Source organism: Festucalex cinctus, chromosome 8, assembly GCF_051991245.1.
Source record: "Festucalex cinctus isolate MCC-2025b chromosome 8, RoL_Fcin_1.0, whole genome shotgun sequence".
NCBI lineage: Eukaryota > Metazoa > Chordata > Actinopteri > Syngnathiformes > Syngnathidae > Festucalex > Festucalex cinctus.
The window spans coordinates 25869938-25896412 of record NC_135418.1 but is presented as its reverse complement, the minus strand read 5'-3'; the positions used below and the strand labels follow the sequence as shown (position 1 = coordinate 25896412).

The window sequence follows — 26475 nt, the reverse complement described above, 5'->3', positions numbered from 1 at the left end:
CTGATAGGAACAGCCCAACAGCAAATGGGCAAAAGAGATGGCCCCAATTTTAGACAGCTGATTGGTGCTCCACTTTCAGGTGGAGATGGAAGAACTGTAAATAGTTTTCTTTTAGGGTCAGGTGTGTCAAGTGAATGACCCAAAAAAAGACAACACGGCAACCAGTTTCTATTGATCTGCATTCACAGTCAATTAGTGTACCTGATCATGGTGCTGCACTGAAAACAAGGGTACTCTAGAATCGGTCCAAAAGATGTCAGTCCGCATTTGACCATGTTGCAAAACTTTCAGTGGTTAAATTTCCTCTAAAAAAAAATGCACGGAATGACCAACAGACACAGAAAGCAAAACCTGCCTTTAAAGGTTCAAAAACAGTCCCAATGACTGTGTTCCTCTTTTGGCTTCTTGCCACTGTCGCAGAGTACAGTCCCTCATATATTCAGTATCCATGGTTTTGTGAGAAATTGCACCCCCTAGCCAGGGCCCAGTTATCTTGTCCACTCCCCATTCAGAGTGCGGACATCAGTCAGTGTTTTAACAGCCAGTGGTGGGCATGGCTTGGCACGAGCTCCTGCCAGCCGATTACAGTCCAAATGTTTGGGAAGATGAATGACAGGGCACCCTGCGACCTTGCCCGACCAGACATGCAAGCCGTGAGCCAAGGAAAAAGTCGGGACAAAGAGGCAGAGTCCATAACTCGTTGCTGGAGACGTCGGACGAGGTCGGCTGCACCTCCTCACAAAAGTGCTTGTGTTCACAATAATCTTTTTAGGAAACCCTCACTCCTGGGCATTTTGAAAATCTGTGTTCTAATTGCCATACCAGGACTACAAATACGATATGATCTTGTGTGACCTTGGCTGGATTTAACACTGCAGTTTGCCCAATTCAGTTTTAATACTTATCTGAGTTGATTTGCTTAATGCCTCTATCTTTTTACCAATCGGTGTATTCTGATGACACCACGCTGGCAGAGACAAGCTTATTCCTGTGTGTTTTACGCAGCGCCACAAATGCACCACTTGAGAAAGAAATCCGAATTGTGAACGATGCATTAAATTCAGCCTTAGCTTACTGGCAAGTAGTACTAAATGGTTGCGATGTACTTTAATGACCCCGCGATGAAAGGATACCTTTGATGCGTTTGTGTTTGGCGGGACCACGACCCAAGCTGTGCAGAATAAGGAAACAAACCTGTTTTTCTTGGCTCAACCCAAGCTCGGAATCTTGGGAGTGTGCAGGTTGCGTATGCCGTGTTTAGTTTTTTTTGCGGAAAAGCTCCAGCCAAGAAGCAAAGTGCATTCAACAGGTGGATGGCATAGCCGGGCTTCCTGATGTCGCATTTCCTCTCATATATCCAAGTCATCATCTTTAAGGATTAAAAGAGAGCAAAAGTGAATGGTGAGGTCAAATCGTGTCAAGTTTACAGACAGACCTAAACAACTATATTACGTAACCACTAGCAACATACAGTAAGATTTGACCCTGGGCAAACATGGTCTCTTGCCACAACTAGCTGTCCTCACAGCAGTGATTCTCAACTGTTGGGCTCAGGACTCAAAAGTGGGCTGCTGACAGATAGTAAACATTCGTAGGTGTTCTTCAGGTAGTGGTTCTTAAGGTGCTTTGAAAGACACTTTGAACATATAGCCTGAGCATGCATATTTAAATTATGATACAAAAGTTATTTTTCAAGGCCATGTTTCCTTGATTGTTCTTAACGTCTTAACGTGGGTCGTGACTTAGCTACAACTAGAAAATCTTCATCTAGCAACAGTTGAGAACCAATACTCAACACTAGGCATGGGATGATAGATTTTGATGGTATGATAACAGTGAGCAAAAAACATTGTGGTATTACTCTATTAAAATTACAGCTCTAAAATGGCCTCTTTTTTTGTTGTTCTTTTGGGTGACTAAAAGCAGCATTTTTTTCACATGGAAGAAACTAGCACCATGTTAAGTTTCAATAAATAACATGTGAACATTCTTCTGTTTTAATTCTTCTTTGTAAGTCACAGTGTCCGCCATAACTGGCCGGTCGTTGCGGGAGAAGCAAGAAGAATCCGATTCACAAAATGTGACAGAGACTAACGCTCAAATCGAAACATCATCACCATCTTTAATGGTCCCAATAATCTTCAGTTGATCAGAGATTAATTCTCTATGAAAAAGTTCAAATGATATCAATCCTCGCTTTACATAGCGGCGGTCGAGTACATTTTTAGGCTATGTTCTGGTTTGTGGAGCAGGATGACTAAAGACAGGAGCTAGGGTGGGTTTCTGCTGATGTCAGTAATTACAAAGCCTTTATCATCATCAAAATATTTTTCATAGCCTAGTCATCATGCTTCTACAAAATTGCCCTAGTGCTGTATAGTTGAAAAGTTCAGGCATTAATCAAGAGGTTATTCAAGTTTTTGAACCGGGATGGACACGATGTGAAATCTCCAAATGAAAAAGGGAGAAGGGTGGTTGGGTGACTCTGAGCTCCACCAGCATTGTGAAGTGAGCTCTCAAAAGAGTATTATCAACAAAAAGGCTGGTGACGAACACTGACTGACGAGAATCACATAGCCGGGGAGATTACGTGAAAGGCCGCACGGAGCTCAGCCTCTATTGTGAGCGGGCGAATCTCAGCAGCCTGTTGACTCAGCTGAACAGCGGCCAGAGAATTACTTCCATGTCCATTTGTGTTTGACTTGTTCTTTATTGGAAATTACTGAGACTTTGCAAAGGGTCTTACTGCTCGGTTGAAAATGAGCAATAATATTTATTTACATTCATGTAACGTGATCAAAAATATATTGTATCACATGTAGCACACTGTCTAATGACTAGCGTGAAAATGACCTGAGAATATTGCCAACACATGCCAGATGTGTATTTGAAAAGGTTGAGTTCTTTTACTTCATTTTACTCGTATTATTCATTGGTCGTCTCGTAGCGCAGTTAAAAACGCCAATGTGCCACTTAAAACATTGCCAACAAAGGCAATTTGAGCCTGGAATGAATGAAAACAACTTGGAAGTCAACTAGCGTCACAGCGGAACAGATTATGTTCCAGTTTGGCAGTTCCACTGTTTGATGCTATGTTCATGTTGAATCCTTTTCTCAAACGGGACAAAAGCGAGCCTCCTTGGAGTGGCATCCTGAGCGTTTGATTCAGTCAAGTCAAGTCTTTGTTGTTATTGTGTCCATTTTAAAAAAAACATACACACACAGACAGACAAATGCAGGTGCTTTTCCTTATCTGATCATGATTATTTTATTTCCATTACAAGTATTTGTGTTTTTTTCTTGGAATTGCGCCTATTTAAAGCAGTGGAATATAACAATTCAACATTGTTTCTGGAGTTTTTTGTTTCCAATTTGGAGTGTGTATGGCTTAAAACAAGTTATTTGTTTTGTTTCATCCTCTAGCCTAACAAATGACGTGAGATGGAACAGCAACACAGTTTCTTGTTGGTGGAAAAGGGGCTATGTGTAATAGATAGAGTGGTACCTGACATGTGAGTGTTTGAGAAACTGCAGTTTGCTTCAGCTGTTTATTGCTTGCACGTTGTGTATTTGAGCAAACCATATAACTTACCCTGCAATTGGCTGGCAACCAGTTCAGGATGTATCCTGCCCATAGCCAGCTGTGATAGGCTCCAGCACCCCCTGCAACCCTTGTTAGGAGTAAGCGGTTCAGAAAATGGATGGATGGATATAACTTACCACAGTCAGCTAACTTAATGCTAACAAAACGTGAAAATCACCAAAGATGGGCTAATGAAACTTGCATCACATATTTGAACACAAACGGTGCAGCAAGTTAGCAAGACATCGTTGGCATCAAGCCGAAAACCTGTCCCTGAAAAATTGTCATTTTTCAGAAGACCTCCAAAATGGCATGTTTGGTTTAGAGATAGACCGATTGGGCTGATACCGATATTGATCATTAGTAGTCAAGGACACCGATAACCGATATTTGGAGCCGGTATTTATTTTCACTAAAAGGGAAATTATTGGCATTAAAAAAAAAAAAAAAAAAAAAAAAAAAAACAAGAGCTGGATTTTTTTTTTTTTTTTTTTTTAAGCATATATTTATTGAACAACGTTTAGGGTTTGTAAAATATTGGAGTTTAAAAAAAAATCTGTCAATAGACATCTTTGTTTTACAAATCTAACAAAAAGGTTGTTGTTTTTAAATTTCAAAATATCTAAAATATTACAATTTTACTGATCTAGTTTTAATTTCAAACAAAGACAGAAGGTGCAAAGAGTTCCCAGGGTCAGAAGCATCTATAAAATTTTAAATAATTAACTTTTTCAAACAGATTTATTATCGGCCGTATGATTCTTCAAGCTGGCTGATGCCAATATTCACCAAAATGTTGAATATCGGCGCCGATAATTGGCCTGGCAATAATCGGTCTATTCCGAGGTTGTTCAACCAGTAACATGGTATAAGTGGACTTTTTTGTGATGGCGTCGCACCAGTGACAGCAAAGAGGAGATTGAATTTTGCATGGAGGAACTTCAGTGTTATGTTGAATGAATGGATTCCCACAAACACTCCCAACATCTTATAGAAAATCTTCTTAGAACAGTTGTCCACCAACTCCAAATTTTCGCTTCCCGTATTTGTCATGGCCAGGTGTCCAAATACTTTGGTTTCCCCTGACATTGTTTCTCAACGTTTCAAAGGCAGGAGATGACGGATTTTCAAGGATTCACGCCCAAAACCTTTCTGCCTCTCCCAATTATTTTCTTGATTTGTTTTTTGTTTTTACATACAAACCAGCTAGACCCCTTCCGTCTATCCAAAACAAAAGGTAGTGCACAGTTTTGGCCTCTTGAATTTGTTGTTTCAAGCCTTTTGGTAACAAACATGGCAGATCAGAGGCGAGAAGGGGGCTGAGTGGAGGGCATCTCACCGAGGTGGTGAAAGATCATTCGATCACACGTGTGGACGCCATCAATAAGCCATTGTTACAAGACTGGAAGGTCACAGGTGGGTGGAGATCACTGGTCGGAGAATGATGGTAAATATGTACACATTAGGGCTGTACTATATTGGAAAACATGATGTGATCATCTGCTTGGCAATATTGATATTATTGCAACATTTAACATACACATAAAGTAATTACATTATTAAGACAAAAATAATTATCTAATTAATTGCAGTAAGTTTAGATAGATAGATAGATAGATAGATAGATAGATAGATAGATAGATAGATAGATAGATAGATAGATAGATAGATAGATAGATAGATAGATAGATAGATAGATAGATAGATACTCTTTGGAGGGACAAAAGTCACATTGCACGACTTGCACGTGATTCCTTTGGTATATATAAATTAAAGTTGGGCACATGTTTTTAGGGAGAGGGGGCTTCTTGGTGCTTCGAGAACCAGCCGTTATGCCATTGGCTGAGAGGGAGGCTGGGCCTCGCACAAGTTCCAAAGAGACTGTGCGTCGATAGGCGGGTCCCTTGCGCGCATTGCGTCAGCTTCATGACATATATCAGCCCAAGCCGGCCCATGAGGAAAACTAGTCGCTTTCTCTCTACGGCTCCGCAACAAGAAAAAGAAGCAGGAAAACTACCGAAACACAGAGCGTCAACAGTCTTTTTCTTCTAACTAGGAGGCTACGCGACAAAATCGAGGCGAAAGGGAGCTGGAACGACATCGAATACATTTTGATTTTTAAGTATTTAACAAAAACGGGGAACGGTCATTTTTTGGGGGCAAATAGCGTCAATGTGACATAAAATAGACTTTTCCACTCTTTGATGCAAACGCAGCAGCAACTTGAGATTGTGAGAAGACGAGGAAGTTTTGCCAATATTCCTTCCAGCACTTCAACCAAAAACAAGACGACGAACTAAAGAAGAAACAAGAAGAAAACGTTGCCTTACCGACGCGGCCATGGATTCTGGAAAGGTAACTTTTGTCAAACCTGTTCTTTTGCTCCTAACGTGTGTTTTCCGAGCGGGGTCATTGAGTACGTGACATAAACCATGATGCTACGCAACTGTGCTGTCGTTCTCGCACCGCACTTTCGAATGTTTTTTTTTCATTTTTCATTTTTATTTTTTTTTAATTGTTTTATAATCCATTTTAGCGTACAACATGTTCGTTTCAAACTATGCTAGTCCATGTCCCAAAAATATATATTTTCCAATAATATATTTAATTTTGTGTATTATAGAATTGCCATTTCTTAACAGATTCGACGTTATCAAACGTGGGGCTCATTCAGTAGAGCGGAGCCTTCCTTAAAAGTATAATCACTCATACATATATATTGCCAAAAAAGGGGTATATATTAATAATGACATGAAATTAGCAATAAATAAATAAATAAATAAAATATATATGGCAAGGGTGAAGAAAGGTTTTATAGCAATGAAGCCACTCACTTCCCAGCATGTTTTGTAGCGCTCCTTGTAAATATTTGTAAATAGTTGTTTTCTATTGAATTGCTTTGTTGTGAGTGTCCTTTTATGGTCTTGATTACCATCAAAGGTTCAAAGGAACATCACAAATGAAAGGTTAGGATGGATGGCCATATAAGCTTGAATCAGTGTGCAGAGCAGGGGTCTCCAAATCCAGTCCTCAAGAGCCCCTACACAGCCTAATTTCCATTGTCTCCCTCCTCCAAAACGCCTGAATCAAATAATCAGGATTGTTAGCTGGCCTCTGCCGAGCTTGCTGATGAGCTGATTATGTTATGTATACACTACACACAGGCTACCTCCTAATGAAATTGACTGTAGGCTGCATAGATTTGTGCATTTCTGTATTTTCTGAGAAATATGTGATCCGTGGATAAATGTTGCCTTTTGGGGAATGTTGCTATTGTTGGTGTAGTGATTCAGTTACCTGGCATCCATGCAGACAGCGTGGATTCTGTTACCATTCAGTGACAGGGTAACTCCTGAATATGAATTGTCATCTGCCTGTGTATGTGTCCTGTGATTGACTAACAAACGGTACAGACTGTAGTCTGGCTGTCGCCCAGTCAGCTGCCAAAGGCTCCATCAGGCTCATCTAGGACCCTGAACTGGATAAGCAGTTTAAGGCTTCCCAGTTCTGTACCATTATTTAAGGGTTTCTTCTTGTACTACATCAGTAGTTATGCAGACATATGCTAAGTGGATTTTTTGTCTAGCTCACCAGTACCAAGCATCTTAGAAAAAAACAAACACACTCAATGCTATAAACTTGGTTGTCAACTGAACGCTTTATTTGAACTTTTCTGAATGGTCCAATGAGAAGGTATGAGACCTTATTTATAATCACTAAACGTGTATTTCTCATTGTTGTGAAACTAAACAGCACTTTATCTGGTGTCTAATAATATTGTCTCTGACTAAATAGTGCAGCTTGACGCCGTTATCCTCGCCTTCTCAGACAGGAAATGCGAGTTAGACACCAGAAAAACAATTTTGTGGTGTAGCAATGCAGCCCCCCGAGTCAAGTCAAATTAATTTTATTTATATAGCCCTAAAAAAAAAAAAAAGCTCTCAGTTGACAATTACGGTCTAATCTGATAAACCCCCCCAGGGCACGGAAAAACTACTAAATGTATTGTGGGAAAAAAAGATGCAACCTTGAGATGTAGTGCTATACAATATTAGCTGTTGTTGCTTTAGCCTTGTGCACTTTTTCCCCTGTGAGTGCCACCCCACTTTGTCCCTATCGGCTGGATGTTTGGTATGTGTGTGATGGGAATGTCCAGTCCCAGTTTCCACACATCAACCCACTGGGCGGCCATACGTGACCCAATAAGAGCCAGTTGATGCATTTGCAAACTGCACAAGTTGCACACATGCATCTTAGCGGCTCTCGTTTCTGGGGAAAGTCAATGGAAATTTACAGCGAGTTGTCAGAGCTGCAATTACCGTATACATTTTTGTACGCTGACTTCAGGCCAGCTTTCTCATGTGCTACGATTCGTGCTGGGGTGTGTTCTGTCAATGTGTAGCACACCTACACCTGACATGGTAACCACCACTAATGAGCCACACGTTGCCGCCATCGCAGCTGAACTCTGAACAAGGCTTTGTTTGTGCCCCCCCCTTTTTGCAAAGAATAAACCGCTAATTGGGGTTAAACGAACCGTTGACTCGGCTTATTTGGACAAAAAGCTCATGTGAGGTTGGGCTCGGCGGCTCACGTTTTCTCGAACCCCTGCACATGGTTGCAAAGCCGGCGCCCATTTGATGTGCTGCCTTCCTTTGATATTGTCTTTACACTCGTAATGAGACCTAATGAGACAGACGTGTTCTAAAATGAACAAGCACTACCGCTGTATTCCTCAAGTGAAATTGTCCACAGAGTCAATAAATCATGAGTACACGAAGGACCCCCTGACTTGTCACACACACAAGATTTATTTTAAGATGTGCTATGTCACGAAGGTCGTAGTGTTTGCTTTAGCGACGCCTAGCAAAGAGCACAGCTTTTTTTTCTTTTTTTTTTTGGCCCTACATGTGACCGTCTGCTATGTTGGAGGATTAAATCACCTTTTGAATATACATAGACAAACTTAAGTTGGATAAATGCTTTACAAGTTGATCATTGCCCAGAGAAGTTATTGCCAGGTCAAACAAGCTCATTGTTTCATAATGTGTGAAGAAAGATCAAGAATAACTTGGATTACCAGGAAATGTTTGGCAAACTAGTGCGCACAAATTACATTTGAGGCATCTGTTCTAGGAAGAAGAGATAGGAAGCAACAATTAAAAAACAATTAAATGTTGAAGTGGAAGCCATTTCCTGGCAAGTAAGAATGGATTGAACTGCACCTGTTTATTATGTTCTTTATAACTTGTAACTAAAATAGGACGTACCGGTGAGGTAAAACAATTTACACCACACTGATATTTGGCACTGGATCAACATGATTCATAGTGCAAAGGTGACATTTGGGGACTGGGTTTAAACTAGTTACTAGTTTATAACCACAAACATTTTTGTTTGGGTTCTTCGCTTGTTTTAAGACTGAAGGAATTGGGGAGCCACAGAGGTTGTAATAAGTCTACACACCCCTGATCAAATGCCGGGATTTTTGTTAAAAAAAAAAACAACAACAACAAAACTAACAGTTTTAAAGTTTTCTACCATTCATTAATTTGACCAAAGAGGAAATGTTTTATAGAGGGTAAATAAAAACAACTGTGATCGTTGTCGGGTATGCACCCTCTTATAACTAATAGAGACTGCTTCTCTGAATTAGCCAATCGCATTCAAACTCTTGTTAAATGGGAGTCAGCAGACACCTGCCACCATTTCAAGTGCCTCTAATTTACACAAAATAAACCAGATGTTCTAAGAGACTTCTCACATTTCTTTGCTTTCTAGCAGAGGCATGAAGGATTTGCGCTTACACTGACTGCTATTTTGAACTGTTCATAATTCACTGTTTTGAGGTCCTAGTCGATCGAGCTGAAGAAAAACAGTCCCAAAGCGTGATGATGCTGCCACTGTGCTTCAATCACTGTAGGCATGATGTTCTTATGATGATGAATAATATTGTGCCGTTGCGCCAAAATGACCTTTTGGAAGGTATGTGCCGGTTTACACAGGCACAATTGTGCAACCACATTATCACAGTTGTTTGTTTTAATCAATTTAACCCTTTTAAACAGTTGAGTTGTAGCCTACAGGTGATCGGTTTCATTAATGATGGGAAAAGTTTTGAAATGCTTTAATTGTTCTTCAAGACAAAAACATTTGAACAGGGGTGCGTAGACTTTATGTCTGATTTAAATGTTATAAGCGAAACAAAAGATTGTGGTTATTTCCCAACAACTGCACTTTCATCCTGAGTCAGCCTCAAGACCAAGTGATTGGTCGAGGTGTGCCTGAAGGGGAAGTACATGTTTTGAAAGGGTGTTCAGGAAGCTAAAAGTGATTCTTGTTATAAATATGATGTTGTAAAATGTATTTATTGTATGTAGTTTCACTGCCCACTTTTCATAGCACAGATAGGAAAACCATTAACATAGTGGAGATGTGGGGATTTTCATCAGAAAATTAACGAAATATAGTACTGTCGGGGCGGCACGGTGGTTGACTGGTTAGCACGTCCGCCTCCCAGTACTGAGGACTAAGGTTCGAGTCCAGGCTCCGGCCTTCCTGGGTGGAGTTTACATGTTCTCCCCGTACCTGCGTGGGTCTTCTCCGGGTACTCCGGTGTCCTCCCACATTCCACAGGCATGCATGGCAGGTTAATTGGGCGCTCCGAATTGTCCCTAGGTGTGCTTGTGAGTGTGGATGGTTGTTCGTCTCTGTGTGCCCTGTGATTGGCTGGCAACCAGTCCAGGGTGTACCCCGCCTACTGCCCAAAGCCAGCTGAGATAGCACCCCCGCGAAGCTTGTGAGGAATAAGCGGTCAAGAAAATGGATGGATGGATGATAGTACTGTCATTGCCAGTAACTGCATACACGTTCATAAATTTTCTTCAAGACTATGTTAACGGGGAGTGCGCTGTCTGAAGGGGATGACCGTGTTTAACATGGCCTTGTAAAATGTGGACATGGTTGTTTTGCTATTCCCTTAACGGTGAATGCAGTAAAACACTCCTTGTACACTTTGCTGACCTCCCTGAATCTAGATTGTTTTCAATCAAACACTAATCAAGTATGTATCAAATTGGTCACCATGTGCCAATTGTTTGTTTTAGTGTAGTGGGGCATAAATCAGCAAGCTGGTGAAGGCTTGAGCCAGATGCCAAAGCAAACAAGTGTTTGGTCAGGAGGATGAGTGTTGAGCTTGGTGAAGTTGCAGGGGATCACATATTGGATTCCCCACAGATGCGTAAGATGAGATCGCGGCCCGTGGACGGACGTGATAGAGTCCTCGTAGGCACGGCTTACGGGGGCTACCAGCTGAGCTAAAGTCCAAACAAAGCTGCTTTCATCAGCATTCACTTTTGTCCTAGCCTCATATTGTCTCGAAATACTAGGTTTAGCGCACTACGAGGGAACTCGAAGCAGCCATGTAGTTGTACGGTAAATAGATGGCGTTATTTTCCTGGTTGTGCTAAGATAAATATCTTAAATCTACATTTTTCTAGACTGTCAGCTGCAAGTATATATACAGATTCTCTGTATTGTATCTAAAACAGTGGTGAGGGGAGTTTATGTATTTTAGGGGTCCTAAAGACAAATCAGCAAATCTCACTCATTAGCACCCTTTTGAAAATTACAAAAAAATTCTTCTACCCCATCTGGCAACTGACTCTGGTAATAGTGTTTACCTGCTGAAAAGTAGAATCTGTGGGGAGCTGAGCTTTTACAGCCTCTCAAGAAACTATAGTTTTGTTTTCATCCCAAAAATGTCAAACCTGAAGTACATCACATGGTTAACGTTTCACAAGCAGGGACAAGTCGAATTGAGGCATCTTTATAGTCAAGAGTGTGTACAACACAACGGATTCCACTTGCTTTTATTTATAAGATGCTGGATTCCTGGAGCGATTCTCATTCTTTGACATTGTACAGTAAATGTTCAGCCAGTCATCAGCCACAAAGAAATCCATCTGTATTGTATCTTTACACTATTTAATCCAAGTTTCATCACACTAGCTGACACAATTGCACTGTATAATGCAAATATATTAACGCCAGCTATTATTGTCCTACCTCACTAAAAGTTAGTGCAAGGACTCAGTGCATCTTGGAAGTTTGCCGTGATGAAGTCACACAGTAGGCTTCCTTTTTGGCAAGGATGATAGTAAAATTACACCTAGGGTGTGACTTCATTGTTTGCCAAACAATTAAATGCCATGATATGCTACTGCCCTGCGTACAGAGGAGTAGGAATCTTACATTCGCTGCCTTCTGTGTAGCATTTAAAGGAGACGCAGCAAATGTTTGCTATGGAGTTAGAATTATGCACAGTCATGCTACATCGCCAGTATTGCCTTCAATGCGGAATGTTTACATGTGTAGTTTACAGAGAGAGCTTACATTTCCCTTCTAGAATATTGCATACAGCATGCCAGACCAATTTAGTCTTGGTATGTAGGTAAAAGGTAAAGCTGGTCGATTTTTCTCTAGCCCCTGAATTTTTCATTCTCCCAGTTGCTGTATTCAAGCGTTGAAGGAAGTATTTGCACATATTTCAGGCTTTTCCCCAAGGCGAGCCAGCCTTCATAAAGCCAGCAATGGCTTCTCCCACGGAGACAAGATTTCTTTGTTTACACAGTAAGGAAGCTCTTTGAAACTCTTTTATAGATCGGTCGATCATCGTCGCTGTACACTTCATGTCCAAAAGTCTGTTTACTGAACAAGGCTGTGGTGAGCTTGATTACACACATTAGACATCCTTGTAGGCGGGCTTGGAGTGGCTTTAATTTTTTATGGCGTACGCCACAGTGCATGTTTTAGATGCTAGTTGATTGTCTTTCCTCTCCATGGCCCAGAAACATGTCACGCAGACTAGTGTTACTTTCATCAAAGAAAACTAAACAAAAATAATTTCGTCAACACACATTCTTCACCGGACTAAAACTAGACTAGACAAAAACCATTAATAAACAATAACGGACTAAATCAGTATGCACTTTCGTCGACTAATGAAGACGAGACGAAAATGTACTTCACTTAATAAAAACTGGGCTAAAATTTATGGTCATTTTAGTTCATGAACAAAAAACGGGACAAATTATTTGATTTTGAAAAATCTTGTCTCTGCTAATCTGTCACGACACACCACCTTTCAAATCTGCAGCTAGCAAGTGCAACATGCAAAAATACATGAAAAGTTAAAAAAATAAAAAGTAAATTGTAGTTTTAACGTGACATTAATCCAACGGCTATAATATTCCAACGATGAGGTTGACTATTATTAAAAACTAACATGCGTGATTGAAACTGGACTAAAACTGAATTTGATGTAGCCAGTGTTTGATCGATTCCTGCTCAGTTTTAATGAATAGGTCGCCAGTCAAGACCGAAAATCCCATCTTTTGCCAAATGGTCAAATAGGCTTCTGTATGATCCCTGTGAGTCTGAACAGGATAAGCAAACGAAAAATCTTCCTGCAACCTTTTACCTAGAAATTGCTACAACAGCAATAAATCCCATTGGCCCAAAATGTAACTGCAACGAGTTTTGCCCCAAGCTTTTGTTTGCCAAGTCCCACATGAAGGAAATTAACATTAACATGCTCTGGTTTATTACGTTTCTGGTATGAGGACAACATGCTCAAAGTCGTTCGGCTCCATGGGGGTCTAATGTTGGGAACAGAAGCCAATAACATATACCGTATAGGTGTCTGGAAGTTCCCCCTGGAGGTGTTTACATCAATTGCGTGGAGTGGTGTTTCATCATGTGATATAGGGCTGCAACTAGTATTTATTTTTAATAATCAATGTATTGGATACAATTTTATCATTTTTGGAATAAAATCAGATTGTTTACAGTTGGCACAAGACAAGACAAAGATATTAAGTCTGCTTTCATGGAGGACTACATAAATCTGTGAATATTTACAGTGAATGAAATTCTGAAGATTTGGACAAATGGACAAGGATCAAAATAAATATCAAGTAATTTCCTAATATAATAGATGTCGATTAATCATTGCGTCGCTAATGTGATAAAATCATCAGATGTTTTCTCAAACATTGCATTCATTATGCTGCTAATAATTAGCATGTGGTGATTGTCAAGGTCCAACTTGTGGAGATCCTCACATTCTCCTGGATGGATTGAATTCGATAAGGTCCCATTTGTGGACTATGTCAAATTCTTAGTGGTTAGTACCACTGCCTCACAGCAATAAGGTCACTAATTCAATTCTATTGTCGACCGCTGTCCTATAAGCCCCTAACTTCTGTCCTCTATGTTTGGAGTTGACCATTTTGTATATATTTTTTTTTATGCAATGTCTCCTTTTATTGATCCCTAAATCTAACCTATTGAACTCCTGACATCACTTCCTGTTTCTCTCCCTGTGCAGCAAATCACCTTCCCGTTGATGCTGTGTGTCGGGACCGCCGTGATTGGATCGCTGCAGTTCGGATACAACACGGGTGTCATCAATGCACCTCAAAAGGTGAGAATATTACAAAGTACCCTGCGATTGGCTCGCAACCATCCAGGGTGTACCCCAACAGTTACCTGTGTTAGGCTTTAGCTCACCTGTGACCCAAGCCGAATAAGTACAGCAAATGGATTGAGGGATGTTCAAGTAGGAGAAATTCTTAATATTATGGTTCTGCAATATTGCCCCATGCCTGTTATGTGCTTAGCTCAGGGCCAGAGTGGAAAAGGGGGTGGGCTTAGTAGGGTGATAATAATAGCAGCATTAGGGTTTATAAGCCCCAAGGACATCTATGTTAACAGACTCGGAGTGTTTCCTGTGTAAATAAGAGTCAGAAAATGGACTGACTGACAGTTGGCTAGGCAAGGATTACTGCAGGAAATGAAAAGGCACCTGTTCCCAGGGCAACGCAGGTAGTAAGAAAACATTCTCATACCGCCTCCTCCGAGTCAATTTGAAGTTTATTAACAGGGAGCTTAATAAAGGAGCCAATTTCCGGGAGGATATATAGTGGGAGTTAATTTTATGCGGGATTGTTCGATCGCGTTGGTCTGGGCGCACCCTGCGGCCACACAACACACAGGGTCTCTTCTCAGGTGTGTCGCCAGATAGGCCCAACCTCATTTACGTGCTCTCTATTTACCTTTCTTTCAACAGGATCCTCAGCTGTTTGCTGTATTGCCACAGACTTGAATTAGTGACTGATATGCACACGCAGGCAATAAGCGAAGCTGACCCGCAATTCTAATGAGGATAAATCACTACAGAAAATTGATGTATTGATATTTTTAAGAGACTCTTCACTGTCCAAACAAGTGCAACTTGGACTTTTCATTTTGCTTCCAGACTATTTAGCTTTCAATTTAGTGTTTTAAAAAAAAAAAAAAAGTCTCCCTGCCTTGGAGTCTACACGTGCGGAACAGCATTAGGGGCCTGTTCCAGGACTGTTAATCCGCACGGGGTGAAGTTGTTAGTTGTAATGTAGGCACAGTGAAAGGGGGGGGATCTAAGCAGCGTGAATGCCGACACATGGGAGTAGAAGGGGGATTTGGTCAGTGTTTTTTTTTTTTTAATACACACACTCGTCACGTGAAAGCTGCAAAACAGTTCCCAGACACATTTGCTCATAATCCCTTTGTGCTGATGATCAAGGAAGAGGATATCGCTTTACATTTTACCACAACAAATTCTTACGGTGTTTGCTGGGAATTGTCCTGTTTACTTTCACTTTGCAATTTAAGGTAGCCGGATGCACAGAATTGCTAAATCGCTAATATCAGAATGAAACCCAATGAACGTAACAATTAAAAATTCAGCAAAAGTGTTATTGGTTTTGAAAAGGGGTGTCAGGCGATTAAAATTATTTAGTCATCTCACGATTAATCGCAATTTTTTTTTTTTAAATCTATTCTAAATGTATAATAAAATATTTTTGTTCTAAGTTTTCATACTCTTGTCAACATAAAAGTTGAAAAAGATTTCAATAGAAATACGGCAGCATCTTTTAGTCATTGATCAGTAATTTCACAATACAGTAGTTCGTAAATTTAGTTAAAATTAAAAAGATGTACTGTAAGAAAAAAAATGTGTGATCTTGATTTGTGTTGTCATTTTTCTGCCACTAGATGGCATAATTACATTGGTGGCAGCTCAGTGCATTTTTCTTTTCATATTAAGAGCTATATAAGCTTCTAATCTTTAACATGAAGTACCGGTAATTTGTGAAATTCTTCTTAAAATTGTAAAATACAACTTGATGCCAGTCTCCACAAATATATGCATTATTCTTAAATTTATTACTGCTAAATTTTTACATGGATGTCTGTTGCGTTGCGACTGGAATTCCCCCAGTGCACGCTTTCGAAGTAATTCATTACTTTCATTAATCGTGGGGGGGAATAGTGGCGTTAAAGGAACTTTAAATTAACTCAATATTAAGGCACTAATTCTGACACCCCTAGTTTTGAAAAAGTCGTTTTACACTGGCGAATGAATACAGACCAAATCTACCACGACTGGAAGTGTGTGTGTGTGTTTTTTTTTTAATGTTTTTTTTCTTTTCTTTTTCCCTTGACTCACTTGGTGAGTACATCGCTCACCTCAACAACCTGAGCGACTCCCGCTGACAGGCCGGCAGCATGAATGCACAGCTTGTCTTCAGGCCGTGCGCTTCCTGTTGCCAGCTGCTGGACGGGCCTATGCGGCCCTCTTCGAAAGGAACACAAGCTCGGGGTCAGTCAGGACGTTTACGTGCAGTTTAGCGGGGGCACGGAGAGGAATATTCCCTTCCACTACCGAGGCGCTATATCTTACTTGAGCCTATATATTCATGGATTTAATAATGTCTAAATCTAAGCTCTATTGGAGGTTGCGACTCAGCTCAGATTGCTGTTTCTAAGCATTAAAGCTGTAGAATCTACACGACACTGAACACAATAGTTTTAACTCATTCACTGCCAGCCCAGTTAAAAATTGATCTTTGACGTGTATAGTTGTCAATGGCACTGAATGAGTTAAGAAGACATGCTAAAAAGCAGAAAGTAACAAAAATTGAGAATGAGCGTGCATCACAGAAAGAGACTAATTTTATCCCGAGAGAAATAGAGTGGCAAGAAAACAGTGCTTAAGGAAATTGTGGAGGCGACTAAGGGTCTTTTTTTTTAATTTTTTTTTTTATGTATGAGCATAGGAGACAAGTTTTAGAATGGTGGTGACAACAAAACGTAGCACTGCAGCCAACTGGGGACTGGTGCCTTAACAGCTTACACGGTAGGCGTGAAGGTCATGGCGTGCATGTCAATGAGGCAGCTTGTTATCTGTTTTGCATACTGCACTTCCCGGTCTGGGAGGAACTGTGGAAAACTTTCAGCCTCACCTAATGCTACGTCAGTTCCTCATCTTCCAATATCTAATTAGCTAACAATTCTGGATGGTAGTGAGTGATCTATTAAAAAAAAAAAAAAAAAAAATGGCGAGTGAGTGGTTGTGAAGGTCATGAGCAGAGGGACGCTGTGTGATAACAAGTATCTCTCAACTAGTGTGAGGTGATAAGCGGGTTTCCAGCTTAGAGCAGCCAGCTTCCCTCCAGATGGGATAGGACGGCAAGTCTGATATCTGGTTCAGTAGGTCTCATACTGGAGTCTGTTAGCTAAATAATTTGCAATAAGTATTATTTTAAAACATGCTTGCCTTCATGTGGCAAAAATAATTAAGGAGGAGGCCATTTCTTTGGCGCTATTCAAAGCTTTACAAACAAACTTGTTGTTTTGTATTTTTATTTTTTTTTTTAGTTGTAATGATTAGAGGATTTAAGTCCCAGAACGTAATATAGTATTTTTTTTTCATTTTTTTTTTTTAGAATAAGGCATTATTTTTTTCCCCAGATTAAAAGTCCATCCTAATTTTACGAGAATAACGTTTTTTAAATGTACTTAACTTGTTAAAGTATGATTATTTTTTTTCTCTCGTAAGCTTTTAAAAATGTCTAATATCAATTTACCAATATCATTCATCAATTTATTCATTTATCATTTTTTCCCTTTCTTAAAAAAGGAGAAAAAAAAGAGTAGAGCATTACAACCGTTTTAAAATAAATACTAAATTGTTATTATGAAATTATAACATTCAAGTTTGAGAACCCCTGCTGTTGGCCAATGAAAACAAACACTTGACCTGGACGTCAGGCACGTCAGTGGAGGTCAAGCGGCATACTGACCAAGTCACACACGTTGAGCTGTGACATTCTTCCAATCATGTGAGTGGAGGCTGCTGTGACATAAGCCCTGACACACGCAAGCAGGCGGAGTTATTTAACCACTGCCACTAGCTGGCCTGGGCGTGTTTGTCAACAGTCTTGGTGGGGGGAGGGGAGTAAATTTGGGTGACAGAACTTACCAGGAAATGATGGCGATTGCACTTTGCTGCCATCTGCTGGCCACTTTAGCAGCTCACTGCTCACTCGATACACTAATTAAATACATTGTAATGAAATTAAGGAGCTCATCATTGTTTTAGTCCACTACACTTTTTTTTTAAGACCACTTTTGTTTGTTGCTGTGCTCAGTGTGCTGTAAGATTTTTCTAATGTAAAACGGGCCGTTGTACAAATTCATTATATAAGAAGGAATCTTGAACTGGAATCGAAGGCTCTCTGTCATAACCTGCAATTCTTTTCTACCAACTAAGCTATAGAAGGATTTAAAACTGAGCTAGGTACTGAGGTAACATCCCTTGTCTCAATCAAGGTTTGGAATCATTGCAGACGTGATTGTGTTTTTCATCCTCATCCTGTCTTCTCTACAGATCATCGAGAACTTCATCAACACCACATGGGTCGAGCGCTACCAGGAGCCCATTTCGGACATCACCCTCAAAGCCATCTGGTCCATTGCTGTTGCCATCTTCTCCGTTGGCGGCATCTTCGGCTCCTTCTCGGTTGGCGTATTTGTCAACCGCTTCGGAAGGTAACTCTAAAACTCACTCGCCATGATTGTGGGTGGTACTCGGTTTACATTCCCTTTAGTTAAGATTTCTTCAATCTAGAAATTAAGTTCAAAGATCTGAGGTCCCTAAATATGGTACAACTAAGAAGTTAATTAAATAAGACAAATATTAAAGAGGGATTTCAACGAGCAACCTGTGATAATCTCAACAATGTTCACTGAGCTATCTAAGGATGTTTTTTTATTTTTTTATTTTGTTTTTTGTTGAATTATTTATAACAAGGATTAAATTTGGCATCCCACAAGGTTCCCCTCTAGCTCCCACACTTGAATTCATTTTTTATGCTGCATGGAAAAATTTCCTCAACTTGTGTGTATTTTTAATGATCCCCTGAGGGTAATTAGCAGACCAAGCTTTAGTCGTTCACCCACTCAAGACTACACTGAAGGGCCCTTCATCTAGGTTTTGCAGCTGTGTAAATGTCTTCCCACAAGACTGCAAGCTTTTGTGCATGTGGAAAAGCCAGACATTTTAATGAATGCATATTTGTTTTGATCAATATTTTTCACATTTTTACTGAAAGTCCTTCAACCAGCTGCCGACAACTGTGAGTTTTTTTGTTTTGTTTTTTGTTTTTTTTTAAATCCACTGTTAATATCGTGTTTCGCATACGTAGCTTTTTGCCATGTCAGCTGGGCATTCAGCTTCCCATTATCTTGACCCTAAAAAACATCAGTAACAGCATTTACCGGTCATCGGAATTGGGGACTTCGAATTGCCGTTGATTTTCAAATATCTATTTGATGTTCTCAGGAGAAACGCCATGTTCATGGCCAATGTCCTGGCCCTAATCTCATCGGCCCTGATGGGCTTCTCCAAGACGGCATCCTCCTTCGAGATGCTCATCATCGGCCGCTTCGTGGTGGGCTACTACTCGGGCCTCTCCACTGGCTTTGTGCCCATGTATGTGGGTGAGGTGTCGCCCACGTCACTTCGCGGGGCTCTGGGGACCCTCCACCAGCTCGGCATCGTCGTGGGCATCCTCATTGCACAGGTACTGTAGATTTTTTTAAAATTAATTTATTTATTTATTTATTATTCATTTATTTAGTTTTTTTTTTTTTTATTAGCGTCTCTTTAGAGGGATACTTCACACATTGAGCCATTCTCAACAGTAAGAAGATAATAACTCATTCACTCCCAGCCATTTTTCACTGAAGCCACCCTCTTGGCTCCAGTTTTACTGGATTTTGACCGATTTTGCAAGGCCCAGAAAATATTGTTTCATCAGGAAAAAAGGTATATTTATACCTGTTTCTGTTTTGTAGCAATTATTTTAATATCGCTAAGTTTCATCAATATTCACTTTCTTGGTGAAAACAACATGGCCCTGGTTGATGTCTTATACTCTGTTGCCACCTGCTGGCCGTTTTTATTAAATAACTCATTGCTTTAAGCCACATCTTCATGTCAGAAGCTGCATCAAAGCCTTCCGTATGCTTTTGCAAAAAAAAACAAAAAACGTGTAAATACGTTTTTGGGAGGACAAAGTAGTATTAAAAAACACGTTTACACGTTTTGGGGTTTGAATGAGTTATTAATGTGATAACGTAATTATTTTTCATGAACAATTAATTGTACAACAAATAATGAAGTTATCAAATTAATCCTGGACAAAATGTTAACTTGAATAACTTTTTACTGCTGAAAATAGCTCAATGAGTCAAGTACGGTATTTCTTTAATAGATTTCATCACTCATCTGAGCCTGCTGGCTGATTTCAGGTGTTTGGATTGGAGGCCATCATGGGCAATAGCGAATTGTGGCCGCTCCTCATGGGCTTTATTTTCATCCCGTCGGTGATGCAGTGCATCTTGCTGCCTTTCTGCCCCGAAAGCCCGCGTTTCCTGCTCATCAACAAAAACGAAGAAAACAAAGCCAAGACCGGTAAGTTCTCACAAATACCGCAGACCTGGGATCCTAAAGTTCAGGCTCATTTTTGGCAAGGTCCCGATAACAGATATTATATTGAATAAAAAACTGTTTATATTTCTGTTATATTAGTGCTGAAGAAGTTAAGAGGCACTAACGACGTGAGCGCCGATATGCAGGAGATGAAGGAGGAGAGCCGGCAGATGATGCGGGAGAAGAAGGTGACCATTTTGGAGCTGTTCCGCTCACCGCTCTACCGCCAGCCCCTCCTCGTCGCCGTCGTGCTGCAACTTTCCCAGCAGCTGTCGGGCATCAACGCTGTGAGTTTACCACACTTGTTTTTTTTTTTTTTTTTTTTTTATGTTAGCGGGGACTTCAATAGTTAGCTCAAGTTATTTTTCTGCCACTAGTTGGCATAATTGCATTTGTAAGACGTTGGTGACAGGTCGGTGCATTTTGCTTTTCATATTAAGAACTATTTAATCTTTAACATGAATTAACTGCATTTATACAATTGTAAAATACAACTTGACCCCAGTCTCCACATATGGATGCATTATTATTAAATTTATTACTGCTGACTTTTGATGTGGGTGTGTCTGCTGCATTGCAACTGGAATTCCCCAGTACAGGCTTTCTAAGGGGCAGTCATTAATCCTGTGTTAAAAAAAAAATTAGTGGCATTAAAGGATTTTTTTCCCATACATTAGCAAGTACAACCTGAAACTGATATCATTTGGTCCTGTCAGGTCTTCTACTACTCCACAAGCATCTTTGAGCAGGCCGGTGTGGCGCAGCCAGTCTACGCTACCATCGGAGCCGGTGTCGTCAACACAGCTTTTACTGTGGTGTCGGTGAGTATGGAAAAGCCCAACTCCACTCAAAAAAATTGAGAAGAGTATGCGTCAGAAAAGTCAAGTCTTAAACCCTGATCAATAAAATAGAGCGGATCATCGCCAAGAGTTAATGTTAATCCATGCTGCTGTTTTGGTTAGCAACATTGTTCAAATGGTCTCAGCGGCTAACTCGTGTTCCTTTCTTCCAGCTATTTGTTGTGGAGCGCGCCGGCCGCAGGTCTCTCCACCTGCTGGGGCTGCTGGGAATGGCCGGTTCTGCCCTCCTGATGACCATCGCCATGGCTCTGCTGGTACGCGAGCCTCTCGGATCAAATCTGCACAAGTCCCGATTCTCCATCTAACGCCCCTCTTTCCCGTCCCCCACCGCAGGACCAGATCAAATGGATGTCCTACCTGAGTATCGTGGCCATCTTCGCCTTCGTGGCCTTCTTTGAGATCGGGCCGGGTCCCATCCCGTGGTTCATCGTGGCTGAATTGTTCTCCCAAGGGCCGAGGCCTTCAGCGGTGGCTGTGGCGGGTTTCTCCAATTGGACCGCCAACTTCATTGTGGGGATGGGCTTCCAGTATTTAGCTGTGAGTACAACATGGCCATATTATTAGTATTATATGAAAAGAAATAAGTCTCATATTAGCATTGAAATAGAGTAATGTACCATTACTGTATTATGCGTTGACACTAAAAAATGCAATATATAATAAGGCTCAGGTTTGTTAGATGCTGTTAAAAATTACGATAGTAATACTTATATATATTTGTTTTTTTTGGAGAAACTATTCATGTTGTGAGATGAAAGCTACTATGATTATACATTAAATTTAGTCATAAGTTACAAGAGTACTATTAAATTAAGCACAGTTATAAAAGCGAGAGAATAAAGTCCTAATTATAAAGTGGCAATTTCATGAAGAAAGTCACAATTTCATCACAGGAATAATGTAATGCAGTAATATTTTTTTAAGGGAACAAAGTTTTGATTTCACAAAAAAAAACAAAAAAAAAGTTGGAATATTACAGGAATCAAAAGCAAACATTTTCATCAGTCAGAATTTGAAAAAGTCATATTTTTAAAATATTTTAATAACACAAGAAAAAAACCCCTCCTCATATTAAGAGAATAAATTACACAAATTTTCTAAGGGGGAAAAAATATTAAAAAAATATTTGAGTTTATTGAATATACCAGGCCTGATTCCACCAACATTGGAAATAAACAGAATTTAAAAAAAAAAAAAAAAAAAAAAAAAAAAAAAAAACCTTAAGGCAACAATAAAAATCCATCTCCAAGTAATGGACTCTTGTGTCTTGTATGCAGTCGGCATGCGGGCCCTACGTCTTCGTCATCTTCATCGTGCTGCTGCTCTTCTTCTTCGTCTTCACCTACTTCAAAGTCCCCGAGACCAAAGGCCGGACTTTTGACGAGATCGCGTCCGGCTTCCGCCAGAGCGCCGTCACGGGCGGAGAGAAGCACGAGGAGCTCAACAGCCTGGGGGCCGACTCGCAGCTCTGAAGCGTCCCCCTCCCACTCCCAAGAGATGGGACAAACTCTTGATCACAGTGAGGTGGGGGCGGGGAGAAGGGGTGGAGGGGTCTACTTACTAGTTACTAGAGGAGTCCCGGCGTATAATCATTTTCACACTGTCAGCACATTTCAGTCGTCTTTAGTACATCTTCTACTGCCCAGCCCCCACTGACACACAAACACACACACGCACACACCTCGCGCCACCCAGCGGGCAGCATGTGGCCCCTGGGATGTGAAAGAGGTGTGTCAGAAGGTTTTTGATATTTCAAAGAAGGAAAAAGGCCGCCTTTCTTTTATTTTTTTTATATAGATCTACTTTTTCACTGAGCAATCATACTGTAAAACAAAATGCTGTATGTTACACTGTAGACTCGCACTGTAGCTCCTGCACGGCTTCCTCCTCCAGATGGTGCACTTTTCTATGAAATCACCGCCCCCAATATGTTACTGAGGAAAAAAGTGATATTGCTCACATCTTGTTACTTCTATTGATATGTATATTACTTGTTGACGCTAGAGTGACGATATTTTAGCCAGTTTTTTTTTTCTTTAGAAAAAGTGTATATGTAATTGATAATGTTCATGACAAAGAAGTTTAAGGCCACACTGAAAAAATTTAGAAGACTAAAGTCAAGTCGATTCATATAGTTGAACTGTTTTAAGTGGAATTTTAGTCACAATTTTAGGACACTAGTCCCAATTGTAATTGAGCATAGTTGGTAAAATAATGTTGAAGGAATGAATTAAGTCTTAATTTATTATATTGAAATCATACTATTCCAAGAATACAGTCATATATTACTGTGAGTAAAGTCACAATATTACTAGAAATTTAAAGGAAAAAAAGTGTGTGAGCATTTGGACATCCAATTGATCAAATTTCATAACTTTTATCGTAATGAGCCTTTTTTTCCAGTGTGGCCCCAGTTAAAGCTGTTTCTGTTCATCCATGATTTTAATTGTAACATTTTTAAGAGGAAGAATTGACAATACACGTTTTATAATCATACTTAAAAATGCTAAAATTGTGTGCTATTTACTCGCGGCTGCCATCTTTTTTTTCCCCTGTGAGGTTCTTTTTCTGTGAGAGCCTCGCACATCTGGAAAAGTATCTTTTTAGAGTGGAAGTAAGTGAGAAAAAAATGGACCAAAAATGAAAGTTGGCCTTATTATCCTGTCTTGGATCAATTCTCCAAGCCTGGCTATGCGTTCCATTGTGGAAGTTATTGTTGTGCGCTGTCATGTGTTGCAGTATTGAGCTTGCTCACTCAGCCTGGCTGTCTACTTCTGCTGTATCACTCCTCTCATCGTCTCTTCTGTTTGAGGAAACCAGTCAAATGAAAACATACTTAGTAGCACTTTATTATTCATTTTTTTCTTTTTGTCTTGGGAGCAAATCTCTGTTTCAGAGGATAGAGGCTGATGGATGACTTGATGTCTGTTGAAATGGGATTTGTGTCATATTTACATTTTTTTTTTTTTTTTTTTGCTGTTATTTTGTGTATTGCTCCAAGTTCAGGCCACTTTTTGGCACGATGCATCATCAAATCAGGACTTTAATCCAAGTCATGTCATTGTGACCATTCCATAAGTTAACATAATTTCACTGTCCACTAAAAAGCATGTGTCTGGAAATTTTGTCAAAAACAATTTTGGGGAAAATCCTCAAAATAATGTCATGCCATGAAACTGTTGGTAGGGGCTGTTGATGATTCTTTTTTCTTCTTTTTTTGTTTTTACAATTCCGGGCTACAAAGTAGGAAAGGGCTGCTTCAAGCCAAAATTGTTCAATTTTGGGTCCTTGAGTCTTTTTTCTGTGCATCGTGTTATGATAGACACCTACACCAAATTTCATATCAATCTGTGATGCTGATATTTTTCCTGGGGTCACCACTGAATTTGGATGTTTTTTGGGGGGGTTTTTTTCCCCTACTGTGGACCCTTACAAAACATTTTTTCACCAGGATGCACATGTTAAGACACTAAATGTGAAGTAACTATATATATATATATATATATATTTTTTTTTTTTTTTTTTTTATTGGGCAGTGACTGTATTTTGGATGTCTTTTATTTGTGCCATTCAATCTGTGCCTTTCAAGTGACCTTTAAGTGCACTCCAGTTACACACAAAAAATTGAATTTTGTGATACTGACATATGCAAGCCTTTTAAATCTAATCTTGTAAATAAAATAGCACACCCACTCCAAAAAAAAAAAATGTTCAAAAGAGTCTGAAGTATTTGTATTCTTAGACTGTTACTGCAAAGAGGACTGTACTTTTTTTCAAATGTGTTTTAGCCTCACACTTTTATTCAATCATCAGATGTTGAAGGAGTAAAAAACAAGGTGTTCTCTCGGGCACAAAAATATTGTAGTGTTTTAATAATTAAAAAAAATACATGTGTGTGTTATTTTATGGAATGTGAACCTCATTTATGTTGAGGAAAATGTTAACAACTGATGTCCCAATTGTTACAATTGGCTGAATAAAAGAATTGATGCACACGGAAACTGTGTTTGTGTGTGTGCATATACGTATGTGGTTAATGTGATGAAAATCATAGAACAGCAACTTCATTTTTGAAAACTAGGAAACCAAACCGCATCTTTGTGAAACGTCAATAATACAACAGAAATTACCAAAAGTTAACTCATTCATTGCCACTGACGGCCATAGACAAATGATCCATTTCAACTGGACTGGCAGTTAGGCTGGCTAATGCTAACGTTAGCTAGCTGTGCGGGCTAGTGAATTGTAAACAAAACACTAGTGGTGTGTTTGGAAATGAACGGGTAGTGCACAGACATCCGAGCGTATTTATGGACACCAAAGAGCAAAAAAATATCCAGCAAGTAGTGTCCAATATGAGAACGCAACAGAATGTATCGAGCGGAAGCAAACACAGAAGAAACAAACGGTAACTCTGAATGAATCATGACAGTAATTGTAATCCAACTTGTTTCGGTCTACCCGCAAGCCACCTTCAAATGTCCTCGAATTCATGCTAATGAAACCGTCCGGCCGGCTAATCGTCCCGCCTCCCTTCCTGATCGTTCGCCTTTGCCGAGGCCGACGTCCAGGAAAACAAGTTTAAACGCTAACCCTCACGATCACCTTGAGCCAGATGAGATCATGGCTTATTATTATTACGGCGCCACCTATTCTCGAACCCTCACAGTGCTGGCGAATAATAACTCCTCGTACTTTCAAACTTTAACCTTCAGAAAGAAACCGCTCGGTGGGATCCCGCCGTGAGCGACTGTTTACACTAATCAGATACAGTATAGCATTATCAATACGACCTCCAGGATGGTTTGAAATCCCCTTCTGCTCCTGGTTGGATAAAGAGGATCACCAGTTCAAACGCTATAACCCCCCCAACCCAACACTGTTCAATAGGATTTATGTTATTAAGGGGACAGTAGGGGGTGGAGAAACACGGGCTCATTTACGAGGTTGGATGGTAATTCTGGAAAAAAAAAAAAAATCCTCTGGATTGTTGCGGATTACATGCAACATAATTGCTGTGATCACCTTGATTGCCTGTTTTTTTTTTTTTTTACATAATCCTGTCATGTTGGAAAACTTTGACAAAAACAATAAAAGGAATGTCTCAAAGGCAGCACTGTGCAATAGTGTTTAGGTTGTCTGCCTTACGC

The 26475-nt window shown here is 40.0% G+C and overlaps 2 protein-coding genes across 14 annotated transcripts in view; one reads left to right on the top strand and one right to left on the bottom strand.

Moving 5' to 3' along the window:
* Positions 1–26475, bottom strand: part of phc2b (polyhomeotic homolog 2b (Drosophila)) — a 91021-nt gene that overhangs the window by 31690 nt on the left and 32856 nt on the right. For 9 of the 12 annotated variants that reach the window (XM_077530973.1, XM_077530974.1, XM_077530978.1 and 6 more), the window contains 2 exons: positions 21683–21860; positions 1195–1369 (listed from right to left, as the gene is read on the bottom strand). The gene's annotated coding sequence lies outside the window, so the exon portion shown is untranslated. Of the gene's footprint in view, positions 1–1194; positions 1370–1471; positions 1572–3592; positions 3619–5913; positions 6028–21682; positions 21861–26475 lie in introns of those variants that run through there. The other 3 variants (XM_077530975.1, XM_077530976.1, XM_077530972.1) reach the window with 3 other exon arrangements.
* Positions 5515–25326, top strand: slc2a1b (solute carrier family 2 member 1b). Of its 2 annotated transcripts, XM_077531004.1 has the most exons (10): positions 5515–5938; positions 13974–14069; positions 18360–18520; positions 19314–19554; positions 20285–20447; positions 20565–20752; positions 21182–21286; positions 21478–21579; positions 21659–21862; positions 22603–25326. In XM_077531004.1, exons 1-10 carry the CDS (start codon positions 5924–5926, stop codon positions 22795–22797), a joined length of 1470 nt encoding a protein of 489 aa, XP_077387130.1. In that variant the 5' UTR covers positions 5515–5923; the 3' UTR covers positions 22798–25326. The 2 variants fall into 2 exon arrangements, with proteins under 2 accessions (XP_077387130.1, XP_077387131.1); XM_077531005.1 differs by lacking the exons at positions 5515–5938; positions 13974–14069 and adding an exon at positions 14080–16289.